At 46.0% G+C, this 12401-nt stretch overlaps 1 protein-coding gene across 1 annotated transcript in view; it reads left to right on the top strand.

The window, feature by feature from the left end:
- Nucleotides 1–1537: 1537 nt before the first annotated feature.
- LOC110318010 (signal-regulatory protein beta-1-like) overlaps nucleotides 1538–12401 on the top strand; it is a 68570-nt gene continuing 57706 nt past the window's right edge. The window contains exon 1 of the mRNA XM_021192781.2: nucleotides 1538–1631. Within this exon, the coding sequence (XP_021048440.2) occupies nucleotides 1538–1631 (94 nt within the window). The remainder of the gene's footprint in view (nucleotides 1632–12401) is intronic.

Below are 12401 nucleotides of genomic sequence, written 5' to 3'. Positions count from 1 at the left end.
TCAGCCCAGCAGAAGGCCGGAGGGTGGGAGCTGAGTCACAGTGCCCATTTCTTATGACCTGCTTGATCCTGAGACCTCCCCTGGCCCAATAAGGTACACTTGATTCAGAAGCATCTTAATTTTGGCTGAAGACCACGTGGTTTTCTCCCAGGCCCTCTTTGTCCCCTTCTTTCTTCAGCATCTATCCCAGATGTCTACAGAAATCACAGCAATGATCTGAGTTGTGGGGAGCCCTAGAAGGATATGGAAAGATAGAGGACTGTGAACTGAGAGTCCATATTCCTAGCCTATTGATCCAGGGTCACTTCGCAATCACCATGCCCTGAGCTGAAACCCCAGTTCTGTTGGGGGTCCTCATCTATCAGCTGCCGACTGACTTTTCTTTCCTCTTACTGTGAACGAGGGTCCTGACGAGTGCTTTGTGGTCTCCTGTAGCCCTGTCTTCCTTTGTGACTAATCCCTCTATTAAACCCTAATCAAATTGCCTGTTGCAGGGCTGGCTGCTCCTGCAGGGCCGGCTGCTCCTGCTGCTTTGAACCATAAGGTCCAGGTTAGAATTCTGATCAGGTCTCCCCCCCCCTGGTGAATTCACAGCACCTCACAAAGCCCCTGGGTTTCTCTTTGTGGAGACTGGAGCAGCAAAGACATCCAGAAGAGGACATCTTTCAACTGCAGTGCAAACCAGTGGGTTCAGGAACTAAGTCATTTTCTGTTAATTATTACGGTTCCCTCCCTGGAGCCTCACACAGTCCCCAGCATGTATATGTCTCGAAAAAAAAAAATCTGTGGCAATTACAAAGGAATAAATGAGCAGCAAAACGGCTGTAAACAATGACCAGGGGGCTGATCCACTACACACACACACACACACACACACACACACACACACACACACACACACAAGCTTCACTTCAGCTGCACAAAGCAGCTTTTGTTTGAAAGTCCTCATCCCTGGCAAAGCAGGAGGGTGTGAATGTCTATATTTATTAAAATATATTTAGCTTTTATTTCTCTTTACCACCCTTCTACTGCATCCTTGAGAGGCAGCAAAGAATGATGGAAGTAATACTTAACCCAGGTTCAACTCCTAGCTTTGCTGCCCATGACTTTTTTGGTCTTCAGTTTTCTACTCAATAAACCTTGTCAAGAGCCCAGGGGAGAAGTTTGAATAAGTCCACTGAGGTTCATCCACAGAGGCTGGCCACAGCCCCAGAGCTGAAGCTGGACCATTTGGAAAGACATTGTGGCTGGGACATCAGTTCCCTGAAGGGCTCAGGAAGCCCCTGGTTGGTGGCCCAGCACTTTTCCTCCAGTTGAACGGTGACATCAGACCAGCTGTCTCCAGCCTGTGGTGTGGGCAGGCGAGTCTCAAGTCCTCTGGTTGTCCCAGTTTCTGCAGACAACAGGCAACTGTCCCTGAGCTACAGCATCATCCCCAGGTTTCTGCAGCTGCCATGGGGCATTTAGGCCTGCTGGGATTAGTAACTGGATCATAGCCTGAGAGTCAAGGCCCTAAATATAGGGCTGCCTGTGCCTGATGCAGAAGACCTTGGCACCAACTGCTCCACCTTATGTCACAGACAGGGAAACTGAGGCCCAGAAAGGGAGATGGATTTTTCCACTCTTGCTTGGTGAGTGAATAATGACCAGACCTAAATTTCTCCCATCAAGGTCTCATTCATCTGCTCAGTCGTCCTTTGGCTTGAAGCTTATTTTCCTCAATCTGTCCACTCTCCCTGGCCCACCCTGTACTACATGTCCCAGTTGATGACACTCTTACCTGATCATCCTCTATCCAGTCTACTCTCACACAACAGTCGGGAGGAGACTTTCTTGAAAATGCAAATTAGATCACGCCACCCCTGGAATACTCTTACAACTTCGGTGTCATCCAGAGTGAATGTAAGATTATGTTGGGGTAATCTTTTTGTGCGCTGTGTGAAGTTTGTCTTTGTGTTATTCAAATGTTGGTTTCTGTGCCACCAGAGAGGGGAATACTGGTCAGACTTTGGTATTAATATTTTTATGGATCATTACCTGTGTTGGAAACATTCACCCCTCTCGCCTTCTAATTGGTTTACTAAGGATCTAATGGCCAGTAGCTGAGGCAGGAGAGAATAGACGGGACTTCTGGACAGAGAGAGGGTCTTTGGGAAAGAATCGAGAGGTGGGGGATTCGCCAGTGTGATACGGAGGTGGAAGGAGCAGGTGCAGGGACTGAGTGAGAAGTAACGGGACCGTGTGGCAGGATGTGAGCTAGAATTAGTCGGGTTAGAGTGAGCTAGGAGATAACTGCTACAGTGCCTAAGCTTTCATAAATAATAAGTCTCTTGTCATTATTCAGGAGCTGGCAGCTCCAAGAAAGTCTGGCAATAATTGGTGTCCAACGTGAGGGTATGTATATCCAAGCTTTAGGGCCTCAGAGAAGTCTCCGGTGGAAAGCGTGGAAGATGTTTCCCTAGCAACCGAGCCATGCAGGAGGCCATTGGAGAGGAGCCCCAGACAAGCCGCCACAAGTTCTCCCAAGCATGGCACAGCACGTAGGCACGTTACCGACCTGCTGGGCTCGTGGGCACCCGTGGTATAGAGGTGTCACTGCCCCCTCCAGATTGCGCTGCTCAGGTAGGAGGCCCGGCTGCTGTGGGCCGGAGTGGGCAGAGGTCAGAAGTGCGGGCCCAGTTGGTGGACCTTGGGAATTCTCAACAGCCTAAGGACTGCTGCTGCTGCTGCTGCTGCTGCTGCTGCTGCTGCTGCTTGGGCAGGCAATGGTTGCAGCCAGAGTTGGGTGGGAAACAAAGACGTAAAGCGGGTGCAATAGGTCCCAGAGCACAGAAGCCTCAGTTTCTCTGGCTGTTGTGGGCGCAGAGCGGTGGAACTGCCCCTTCTCTATGAGCAGAGCAGCTGGGGTGGAGCCAGTAGCCATCATCCCATGCTAAGTGGAGCTGCAAAAGCAGTGACTGCAAGCAGCCCGAAGCCAAGCCCAGGAGTGACTGAGAAACTGGAGTTCTGAGCGCAGATGAGTCTCTGAGGGGCCAATGTATGTTTTGAATTGTGCTTAGGTACTGAAGAAAGAAAACAAACTGACTATAGTCAGTCATAGAAATAAATATGTAATTTAAAAATAATAAGTGAAATCTCCAAAGAAAAGAGAGAGTTAGAGAGAATTAAAAAAAATAGTTTGTGTTTAAAAAAAAACTGGGGACTACAGTGGCAGAGGGCACTTGGACCCCATATAGTTTTGTTTCAGATATCAGCATAACATAATTATATTTTCGGTAATGCTTGCAATTTTATATATCATCCTTAAGAAAAATCAAAATAAAACAAGCTTAGATAAGGAGAGGAGTGAGGAATTAAATGTTAGATTACAAGTGTTAGACAATCCTTTGAATCAAAATAAAGACGTTTTAGAGGAATCAAACCTAAACCCTGCAGTGCCACTTTGTGATAAGATTGCAGAACGGCAACCCATAGAGATGCCGTATGCTGAGCAAATACAGATTCTGCTTGATGATGTCATACATAGCTTATGTGTTTAATTTTGTAGAGTTTGGAAAATTAGGGTATATAGGCATGTTGATACATCATACAATTGATATCTATTTAAAACCCCAAGGGCTTCTGCCTGAAGTTCTAGAAAGGCTGAGTCTGAGGCCACACATTTATTAGAGAGTCTGAGACCGCACGTATATTAGAAGTGGAGGTTATCTTGGAGGTGCCTTTGCAGATTAAAGCTAGTGGTGCTGCAGTGCGATAGCCAGCAGAACGCAACGATGTTTTAGACATAAGACATAAGACATGCTGCAGATACATCTTATAATCTTACAGGTCAAACAATCATAAAGAGATCTAACTACACTTTAAAGGAAATGCTCATAAAACAAAAGGAGGATATGGGATCTCCCAGAGATAGGATAAATAAATGCTTTATTGACTATAAATCTTTAAATGTCAAGAAGACAGGCAGCACAGATGCTGAAAAACATTAGATTTTAGACAGGATTACTTAATTAAATCAGCCCATATATATGGGCTGATTTAATTCATATATATATATATATGATAACTTTAGAATAAAGGTCAGGAAATGTGTTGAGTTTTGGAAGAGGATTTGTCTTTATTTGCACAGGAAATGAAAATCTATGGGTTCCTTCAAAATTAATAAAGTTAAGCTTGACCATCTGGCTGCAGACACAGAGAAATAGACCAAGAAGAACAACAAAACAGGTGGCATGAATGCTGACCCATGCACATGGGATCAGCTCTGAGACAGGCTGAGACATGAGTGTCTGTGCAGTGGCCAATGAATCCTGTTAGCTTCAGGATCCTCATGACTTAATATTACACACCACACTCTCATATGGCATGGATAGAGATTTATATCACACCTTTCTTATACAGTCCAAATGGACTTAGAAAGTTTGATGCTTGTCACCTGCTCAAACACAGAGCAGAGAATCATCATTAGCTGATTTGTGCACACTGCATATTTCATACACGTCTTAATGCAAAATTATATATTTCCTTTAAAAGTTTATGTGCCTTCAGAGCAGAATGAAGTCAAGAATGAAGGCAAAACAAGTAGCCCAGGTGATCCACTCTCACAGACTATCTTATTCTGTTTCCTCAAAACTTGCATTCAAGACAACCTGAAAGTGACCAGCTCAACTGGCCCAGCCTCACAGACTGTTCCAGGAAAGACTTCATTTAACCCCTGCCCTTTTCCATCCCATAGAGACTGCACATCAAACAGTACAGCTAGCTCTCCTAGGATTTGCCTAATATCCCAATTATCTTAGGGTCCCCAAAAGATGCTGCAACAGGAAGCAATTCTAAGAATATGATGCCTCCATTCCCAAGAAGTAGGGTGGGTGTGTTTTGGCCATTTGATGGGTGATGGATGTTTGCCATCATTTGGGGGGGGGGCAGTTACAAGTCGTTATTGGTCTTGGTTAGGGAGGGAACAAAAAAGGGGATCAGATTCAGGGATCTCGTTCTCTCTCTCTCTCTCTCTCTCTCTCTCTCTCCTTCTTTATCTAGTGTTAGAAGGAAAGGGGGGAGACAGGATGAAAAGAAAAGGGGGTATATGGGGAAGATAGGATGTAAAGGTAGATTGTTAAATCTAGTTTTAGACTAGAAAGCAATTACAAATCTCAAATATTTTATTTCATGAATTATTATATATTGATAGAAATTTAAGGTTGTACTTTTGTCGTAACATACTATAGGTATGTTTCAATTCTTGTTTAGGGAATTATACATATGGAACTCATTTTAAAATGCAATGTAAAGTTCTATCCTTATGCAAGCTACTATTGCAAACTAGGATAATGGAGAAATGCAAGTCAGTAATTAGTCACCTATAAAAATCAGACTTATGGTCTTGTTAGGTGTTAGCTTAGTTAATTACAGAAACAAGCTTTATGTAGCCTCCTGTCTACATTTTAAAATTAAACAGATAGTAAATAGCTAGAAACAAATAACATCTGTCTATTTAGATATACGTTAGATAGAAAGATGGTCTTCAAACACTTCAGAGATCTACAGAATACGGCTTTTAAGATTTTTTTTAAAATAAGGTTTTTCTGACAGTGAGACACACCAGCTCCTGGCACCACACCCATTTTCTTTCAAAGAAGATCATGGGCATCAAAGAACTTCCATAAGGAGCTTGCTTCAAATGTGGCAAAGCTGCCACTGGGCAAAACAACTGTCTTTGTCTTGAGTGCTGACAGCATGCTGTCCAAATGGTAGACAAGCAGGACACTGGGAAGTCGATTGGCCAACTTTGCTAAGACAAGGTAGGCCAGACAGTCCTTCATAATTCCTGTTTCACAGCTAAGTCTGTCAGATGCTCTGGGCCTGTAGGCTAAAAATGGATGCCCCAGTGTTACAGAGGGACCTTGGGTGACTGTGCTGGTGGCCAGTAGTCTCTGTCATTTCTATGGTTTTGGAAGCTTCTTGCTCTGCACTTCATGTTTACTTGGGTGATATTTATCCTTCGCAGACCTCTGATGGGGTTGGAGACTAGGTAGTTATAGTCTCACAAAGAAGCTTAAGTTGTTTAGGATTTAAGAAAATGTTTTAAGATCTAAAAAGATATTTTTGGGTTGATAAATGCAAGGTATGATAAAAAATGATTTCGGTACAAAACTTTGAACTCACCAAGCTAGGATAAATAGTGGAGTACTTTCTCCAAGGTTGCCAAATACAAGTGGACTGGACATTGTGAATGTAATTATTACCTGGTAGTTCTCATAATTGTTCTTATTATATATAATTGATTGATGTTAGAGAAAAAGTCATTTATTTAGACTAAAAAGGTGAGATGTTGGGGTAATCTTTTGTGCACTGTGTAAAGGTTGTCTTTGGATTATTCACATGTTGATTTTTGTACCAGGAGAGAGTTAAGTACTGGCTGGACTTTGGTATTATTATTTTTATGGATCATCACTTGCCTTAGTATTTTGTAAACATACACCTCTCTCACCTTCTGATTGATTTAATAAAGATCTGACAGCCAATAGATGAGTCAGGGGAGGAAAGGCGGGACTTCCTGACAGAGAGAAAGAACTGGGGGAAAGAATTGATAGACAGGGGATTCTCTGGCATTACCTAGAGGTGGACAGATGGACCAGAGCAGAGCAGAGAGGTAGACCTGGCCACATGGCTGGACATAGGCCAGGATTCGAAGGGATAGAGTAGTTGGGGGGGGGGGAGACTTCCCAGCTAAGACCTAAGCTTTAAAATACTAATAAGCCTCTGTGTCATTATTTACATATCTGGTGGGTCTGAATCAGTCCTGCTATAAGATTACATGAGCAAGAGTCACCCAGTTCCACAGAACCTTTTTTCACATTGGGCTACACACACACACACACACACACACACACACACACACACACACACAAAGCATGTGTTTAAACATACACATTCACACAATGCATGTGATCACCACACACAGACATGTACATGCATGGAAACATGTGTTTATGCACACACATTCAGACATTCATGTGCACACAGCATATACATAAATATGTACATCTATACAAGCACATGAAAACAGGCACACACATGCACACATTCATGCATACACATACATGCAGGCAGGCATGTGCATATATGTACACAAGACCCACACATATAAACATGCATATAAACACATACACAGGCACAATAAACATGTGCCTTTATGTGGACATATATACTTGCAGGCACACATGAATAAACAGACACTCACATGCATACAAATAAGTACACATGAACATGTACACATGCATACACACAGTGATAAGGTGACCATGTTGTCTTCTTTGATGTCTCTGGGAGGCCCTTAATGACTGGAGCCTATGTGTATACATACATATATGTATACACTTGCCTGTTCGTGTGCATATATGTGTATGCATGAATGCGTGCATTTGTTCCTGTTTTCAACATACTTATTGGTGTGTATGTGCTTATTTATGTGTGTGCTATGTGCACATATATGTGAATATATGGGTATAGTGTGTGTGTGTGTGTGTGTGTGTGTGTGTGCACATGTACCTGAGTCTTGGTGCCTGCTGTTGTCTGTACTTGCATGTTGTCCTGAATATCATCATGCCTAGTTCAGCTCGTGTCTCCTACTGTCCCTTCTTTAACCTCTAATGACTCCCCTGATGTGCACTCTGCCCTGTCGCTGACTCACCTCTTAGTTTTCATGAGAACTAATTCATCCTCAGGTGTGATAACGAATTGCTTCTACTCAAAAAACAATTTTTAGCTTTAAAGATTAAAATCAAACCAAAAAAAAAAAAATAATAAAAGCCAATGGTGGTTCTGCGTTAAAAGTAACTTCCAGGACTGTCCTGAGCCCTTGAAACTACACACAATACACAGCCATTATTCAGTCTTGGTACAAGCTACAAGCCCACTCCCGAGCGTGGCAGTCTCTGTGGCATTTCAGATTATGTGGATTGTGTTCTTGTGCTCGTCCTTGTCACCTCAGTCCCCTCGCCCATCCTCCACTTTCCCAAGATAAATCAGCCAGGTCAGTCAACACGTTTTGATGAAAAAGAAACAAGTTAGTCTTTTGACTTGACAAAGTACGCCATTCTAGGGGCAGAGGGGCCGGGGCAGTCAGGAGCATGTGGAATTGGTGCTGCAGGGGCCAAGACAAGGCTCCTTTTGTGTTCTGGGACAAAGATAAAGTGTCCTGGCAAGATGGGGCCAGGGCCTTTCCAGCGCCAGCTCTGGCAGACGGGATTGGCTGGCAGTAGTACAGCTCACCCCTAGTGACTGGATGGCCCGGCTCCTCACCACCTCCTCCTCTCTTGTAAGCAAACAATTGAGAGCAAGTGAGAGGAGTCATGAAAGTAAGCTGTTTGCCCTTCCTGGCCACCTGGCATTCATTCACACGGATGGGCATCCTCAGATCCGGCACGCCTGGGACTTGTGGGAGCTTTAATTTGCTGCTTCCGAGGCTTTCGGAGAGAGAAAGCTGGCCTTGGTTCTAGGTCAGGTGACTTTGGACTCTCGGAGCCTCTGGCTACCATTGGAGAGACAGCCTGGCTGCAGGACAGTTCCAGCTGTACAGGCTCAGTGACGTGTTGTCTAACAACAGCAAGGCACATGCTGGAGGCAGAGAGGGCTCCTGGGTTTCTGGATGCTGCTTTACATCTGGTGTTGCATCTGACTCTCAATGTCACCCCTGTGCAGGAGGCAGGGTGCTTAAGCCCCCTGAGTTAGAACTGAAGCTCTGGGGAGGGGTGTCACCAGGGGGGTGATGGCACAGGTTAAGGTCCTGAGTAAGGTGGTAAGAAAGCTCCGTCATGGAAAGACTTGAGCGCATACTGGGTACCCCACTAGCCCCGTGTACTACTCCGTATGTTCTGCTCTGCCTTCTGCAGAGAATGCCCCTTTCCTACCCCCAGGTAATGAACTTTGCCTTGTATGACAACCTACCCTAGAGCAGGAAGAAATGTACTTGCTTCCTGGGAAAGGAAAATTTGTATGCTGTTTATAATTTTTCTATGTGGGAGTTTTGGTTTTTTGTTTGTTTGTTTGTTTGTTTGTTTGTTTGTTTTTTAGTTTTAAGACAGGAGTTTCTCTGTGTGGCCCTTGGCTGTCCTGGAACTTGCTCTGTAGACCAGGCCTTGAACTCAGAGACCTGCCTGCCTCTGCCCCTTGAGTGCTGGGATTAAAGGTAGCTACCACTGCTGCTGTACCACTACCACCACCCAGCCCTAGGTGGAACACTTTAAAGAGGGTGTGTTGGGCTATATGCCTTATTACTACACAGCTCTTGGATGAGCACCTGCTCTCTCATTGTCAGACACAGAGGAACAAGATAAAAGAGGACCTGACCTCCTGGAGCTGATATTTGGCCCAAAGCTCTGGGCTGTAGCTGCACAGCAAAGTCATCTATGGGAACATTAACCATTTCTTATGGCTGTGACCTGTGCTAGGGCCATGGAACTTCAAACAGGGTGATTCTAGGCACCAGCTTTGCTGAGGCCTGGAGTGAGGATGGAAAGAAATGAATACCTAGAAAAGGAAATGGGGTAAGAAATCCATGAAAATGGGCTTGCTGCGGCATAGCTCAGCCTCTGGGATCACGGGTGAGGAGCCTATAGCAGGAGGGACCCATAAAAGCTGCTAAATATGCCATGGGAAATAAGGGAGCATGGACCAGGCCATGGGGGAGAAAAAGAGCCAAAGCAGGGCATGAGTGGGCTGGAGTGTGCAACAAATTGTAAGGCAGCCCATTTCTGGGAAGTCACGCGTGGGTCAGAAGGCCCAGAGGTGGCCGATCGTTCCCCAAGGCCTGCAGGAGGTCACACTGCCGCAAGGTCCATCCTGTCTTTGCCCTGTAACCCAGATGGTGAGGAAGACCTAAGTCACTGTATTTAAGGCTGACACCCCCAACCCCCTCACGCCCCTAAAGCAGTCCCAGCTCACAGAAGCCTGGGGCATGGAGTATGGAGCAGGGAAGTCGAGGGCTTTAGGAAGGCTGACTTTAGGAAAGGCTGTCTCTGCTGGGAAGCTTGGCAGCTGGGTGGATCTGGCTGGGTCCTACAACTGGAGAGTCCTCTGGTCTCACAGACATGGGGTACAGGGCCACAAGCCGTGGTGAATAGTCCGTAAGGAAGCCCTGCGCTCTGAGCACAGCTGGGGTTCTGCTGCACCCTGTCCAATCAGATCCAGAGCCACTGATACTAAAGTGGTGCCTTACAAGTGTTTCAGCGAGTTGCAGCAGAGTTGTGTTCACACAGTACAGACCTCGTTCATAGATGCTGTGTTCCGATGTATTCCAACACTGTACTAAGATGCTGGGTCATGCTATCTGCTAGAGGGATAGGTGGCCTTGGAGTCTTAGATTGGAATGTTGCTAAGTGTTGTGCTTTAAGATGTGGAGCTAAAATATAAATCCGTGCTAGCACGTTCTGTTTATAATAGGACTTTAGAGCCTTATGCTAAAATACGTTATGGCATTGGAATGTAGTAACACTGTGTTTTGCTAGGATGGTGTGTGTAAACTTAAATCAAGAGGAAGCTCATGGGACTGTGGGACTTTTGACAGGAGCAGAAGGATGCCTGGCCTGCATGTCAGGGACAAGACTTGGGTTCTGATTTGCCGGTGCCTCTTCCCTTTTGTGGGCTCAGAACTCCTGCTTTTCCAGCCGGGGTTGCTAGGCAGTGTTGGCTGTAGGGTTTCTTTCGGGCTCTGAGCATAAGACCCCCACTCTTTACCTCCCTAGTCGGAGAAAGGGCTCCTTACCAAGGAGATTGAGTTCACCTGGGAGTAAAGAGCTTTGCTGCCAGGAAAAGGATGGAGAGAAAGTGTCCAGGGCGAGAGAACTGCAGACCCCGGTGGGGAGAGTCTGGGGATGGCAGCCAGCGGCTCACACCTGGTCTGGGAAGGAGCCGAGCTCTCCCAACAAACTTTGTAGCCCCCACTGTTGACCATGCTGCTGCTAGGCAGTAGGAGGAACTGTCACGTTCTGATCACCAAGGACCACATCCTGGGGGGCCCAGTCAGACCCTATTACTCTTCGAGTCTCCTTCATCTCTGTGTGGGTCAGGCTCCTTCCGGACAGGCTTTGAGCAAAAAGATCTGGGCTTCCCCACACCAACTCTTACTGCTCCTCACTCACTGGAAACAAAAGCAAGCAATGCCAAGGCAGTTTGGAAGTGTGCACACACTCACAGAGGCACTGCTGACCTCATATCTCAGCTTTGCATACATCATCGAGCTGCCCAACAGCCCAACAATCTGTAGCCCAAGACACTGAAGGGGTAAAAAACACAGTCTGGCTATTGTCCATCAGATCTTGCCTAGGTTAGCTTTGCAGTTAGACTGCCTGAGACAGTTTGTAGACACAGCTTATTGACACTAGGGTTCCAAAGGTAGGGGAGGGTCAGGAGCGTGGGAGCAGACTCTACTGGCTTCTTGTCAGGGCTTGATGGTCCATCTGCGGAGAAGGAAGGGAGGAAATGGGGTATGCTGGTTGGTTTTTATGTCATCTTGACACAGCTAGGGTCATCTGAGACAGGGTCTCTCAACTGAGGAAATGCCTCTCTAAGATTAATTAGTAATCGAGGGGGGAGGGCCCAGCCCGTTGTGGGTGGCACCATCCCTGGGCTGATGACCCTAGGTTCTATAAAAGGAAGCAGGCTGAGGCATCCATGAGGAGAAAGGCAGTAAGCAGCACTCCTCCATGGTCTCTGCATCAGCTCCTGCCTCCAGGATCCTGAAGAGTTTGAGTTCAGGCTTCCCCTAAGTGGGCTGTGACTCGGGATATATATGCAGGATAAACCCTCTCTTCCCCTTGTTGCTTTGATTATGGTGTTTCACACAACAGTAGTAACCCCAAGACAGAAGGATTATGCAGAAGAGGCAGGGCAAAGGAGGCCACTATCTTTCTAACAAACAAACAGAAACTGACCCTCTCTTGTGGGAACAGCTCTAACCCTTGCAGGAAGGCAAGACCTACGGGGGCCAGACACCTCTTGGAGACTCCATCACATCTCAGTATGTCACAATGGGGGCAACCTGAACTTTGGTAAAACTAGACCGTAGATAGGAGTGTTGTTGCACAAGCCATTTCCTGACAGGCTCTGTGTGTTTCATTGCAAAGTTATTGCTTTGACCTCACTCAACTAGAGACATACCCATAATGCTTAGCTCAATCCCTATCAAGCGACAAGGACCCTGAGCGCAGAGAGGTTAAAGTTGTCCAGGCCTGGGTGGCCCCCATGCAGTCTTCTAGGTGTTCTAGTCTTGGAGAATGAAACTCATATTTCATGGTCATCCTTCTATGAAAAGAAGCGTCTACAGGAGATGGGAGCAGTTTCTCTGGGGAAGCTGGGAACAGATAGAGTGGGTTCTGGTACCGTAAGTCTTTGCATACTTT

This window comes from Mus pahari, chromosome 3 (genome assembly GCF_900095145.1).
Source record: "Mus pahari chromosome 3, PAHARI_EIJ_v1.1, whole genome shotgun sequence".
Taxonomy (NCBI): Eukaryota; Metazoa; Chordata; class Mammalia; order Rodentia; family Muridae; genus Mus; species Mus pahari.
This window is presented reverse-complemented; position numbering and strand designations above follow the sequence as displayed.